General features: G+C 35.9%; 1 protein-coding gene across 1 annotated transcript; it reads right to left on the bottom strand.

The window, feature by feature from the left end:
* Positions 1-514: 514 nt before the first annotated feature.
* LOC120259909 (putative UPF0481 protein At3g02645) lies at positions 515-1,395 on the bottom strand. Its single transcript, XM_039267367.1, has 2 exons — positions 1,327-1,395; positions 515-1,225 (listed from the first exon to the last, which is right to left on the bottom strand). The coding sequence occupies exons 1-2, from the start codon at positions 1,393-1,395 to the stop codon at positions 515-517; spliced, it is 780 nt and encodes a 259-aa protein (XP_039123301.1).
* Between the last annotated feature and the right edge of the window lie 5 nt (positions 1,396-1,400).

The following is a 1,400-nucleotide window of genomic DNA, read 5'->3' as shown; positions in this document are numbered from 1 at the left end:
ATGCATGCGCAACATCTTTAACCTATGCACATCATGGAAATGAAGTTTTGTGAAATTTAGCATCAACCATCCTGAGATGTTTGGATGAGTGGCATCAAACCAAGAAAGTAATATGAAATTAATATATGAGAATAGCATAATTTACACACAATGTTTATTTTCAAAACATCTTCTGTTCAACTTGTAAATCTGAGTTGAGGTTTTTTCATGAAAGTTTATAAGATAAACTCGGTAGAGTTTAGTTAATGAGATTTGCACTTCACCTAATTAATACTAAAGTAAACTCGGTGTATAATGATGATGATCATAACATATATAGTTGTTGAAATCTCTTCATATCTGAAACACACTCCGTGGGCCATAAACAGATCAATCTTTTTTCTTCATTCCATCACGACAAGAAGTAATTCACAAGTAAAATAAAACAAATCAAACAAGTCAAACAAACCAAACGAATCCAAGGCAACACCAATTAAACCCAAAACAATATTCCCAAACCTTAATTAATCTATAATCATTGCCCAATGATTGTTGCATTGATCCAGCGAGCACAACTATAAACTGAACAAAATGCTTGCAAACTGGTCAGCAAAAGCAACAGAATAGCTGCTAGAAATGTGAGGAACTGCCATGAACCAAACACATAATTCTTCATGAACTTTATAGTCTTTACTCTCCATCTACCGTTATAATACTTGTTCACATCTTCTATCACCTTATCAAGAAATGGCACTCTTGTAAGCCTAACTGAACTACTCATTGAATTCCACAGCTTAGCAACCTCACCATCGCTATTCATTTTGTTCAAGATAATCCCTTGTTCTCTTAGAAGCTTTACATCCTCATCAGTATCGATAATTCCATTCATTAACTCGGTGTATCGAGTAAAAACTAAAGGTCCTGATGCTATTGATGTTTCATAGGCAACCAAGTTCCTTAGTACAACTTCAGTGTTGCTGTCCAATTTAACAGTAGGAAGGTATAAGGTGACTGTCTTCATATCGAATTGAATCGTCATCACATCGCCTTTTGTTGCAGAAAAGCTAATGCCGGCATTGACAAGTTCCCTCACTGATGGAATCATGATCTCTTCTATCAATGGTTGCTTGTTGATGCTCGAATTCGAACGTGACTTTTCGGTCTTTGAATTTGCACTTGTTCCTGAGAAGAAAAGGTATTCAACTGGTTTTTTAAGGACAGAGAACACCGGAAGACTGGTGATTACCTTCCAAGGCAGTTTCACCAAAAGTTTTATTGGCTTTGATGATAAAATTTGCTTCGTATATTGTATAATCGATCCATTTAGGCCAGAAGCCGCCTTCCAACTTGAGAGGAAGAATTGTTTGATATTACTAGAACCATCATTAGCAGTTTCATGGAATGATCCTCCGCCATTTGTT

The sequence above is a fragment of the Dioscorea cayenensis genome, chromosome 5 (assembly GCF_009730915.1).
Source record: "Dioscorea cayenensis subsp. rotundata cultivar TDr96_F1 chromosome 5, TDr96_F1_v2_PseudoChromosome.rev07_lg8_w22 25.fasta, whole genome shotgun sequence".
Lineage (NCBI taxonomy): Eukaryota > Viridiplantae > Streptophyta > Magnoliopsida > Dioscoreales > Dioscoreaceae > Dioscorea > Dioscorea cayenensis.
Note: the sequence above shows the minus strand (reverse complement) of the source record. Positions and strands in the feature narration are given on the sequence as shown.

What these genes read in the sequence shown, in the direction of transcription:
- LOC120259909 (XM_039267367.1), bottom strand. Translation starts at nt 1,395, where the DNA reads ATGGCGGAGGATCATTCCATGAAACTGCTAATGATGGTTCTAGTAATA. An exon ending in CAAACAATTCTTCCTCTCAA is followed by an intron (nt 1,226 to 1,326) that starts GTTGGAAGGCGG and finishes CTGCCTTGGAAG; the next exon opens with GTAATCACCAGTCTTCCGGT.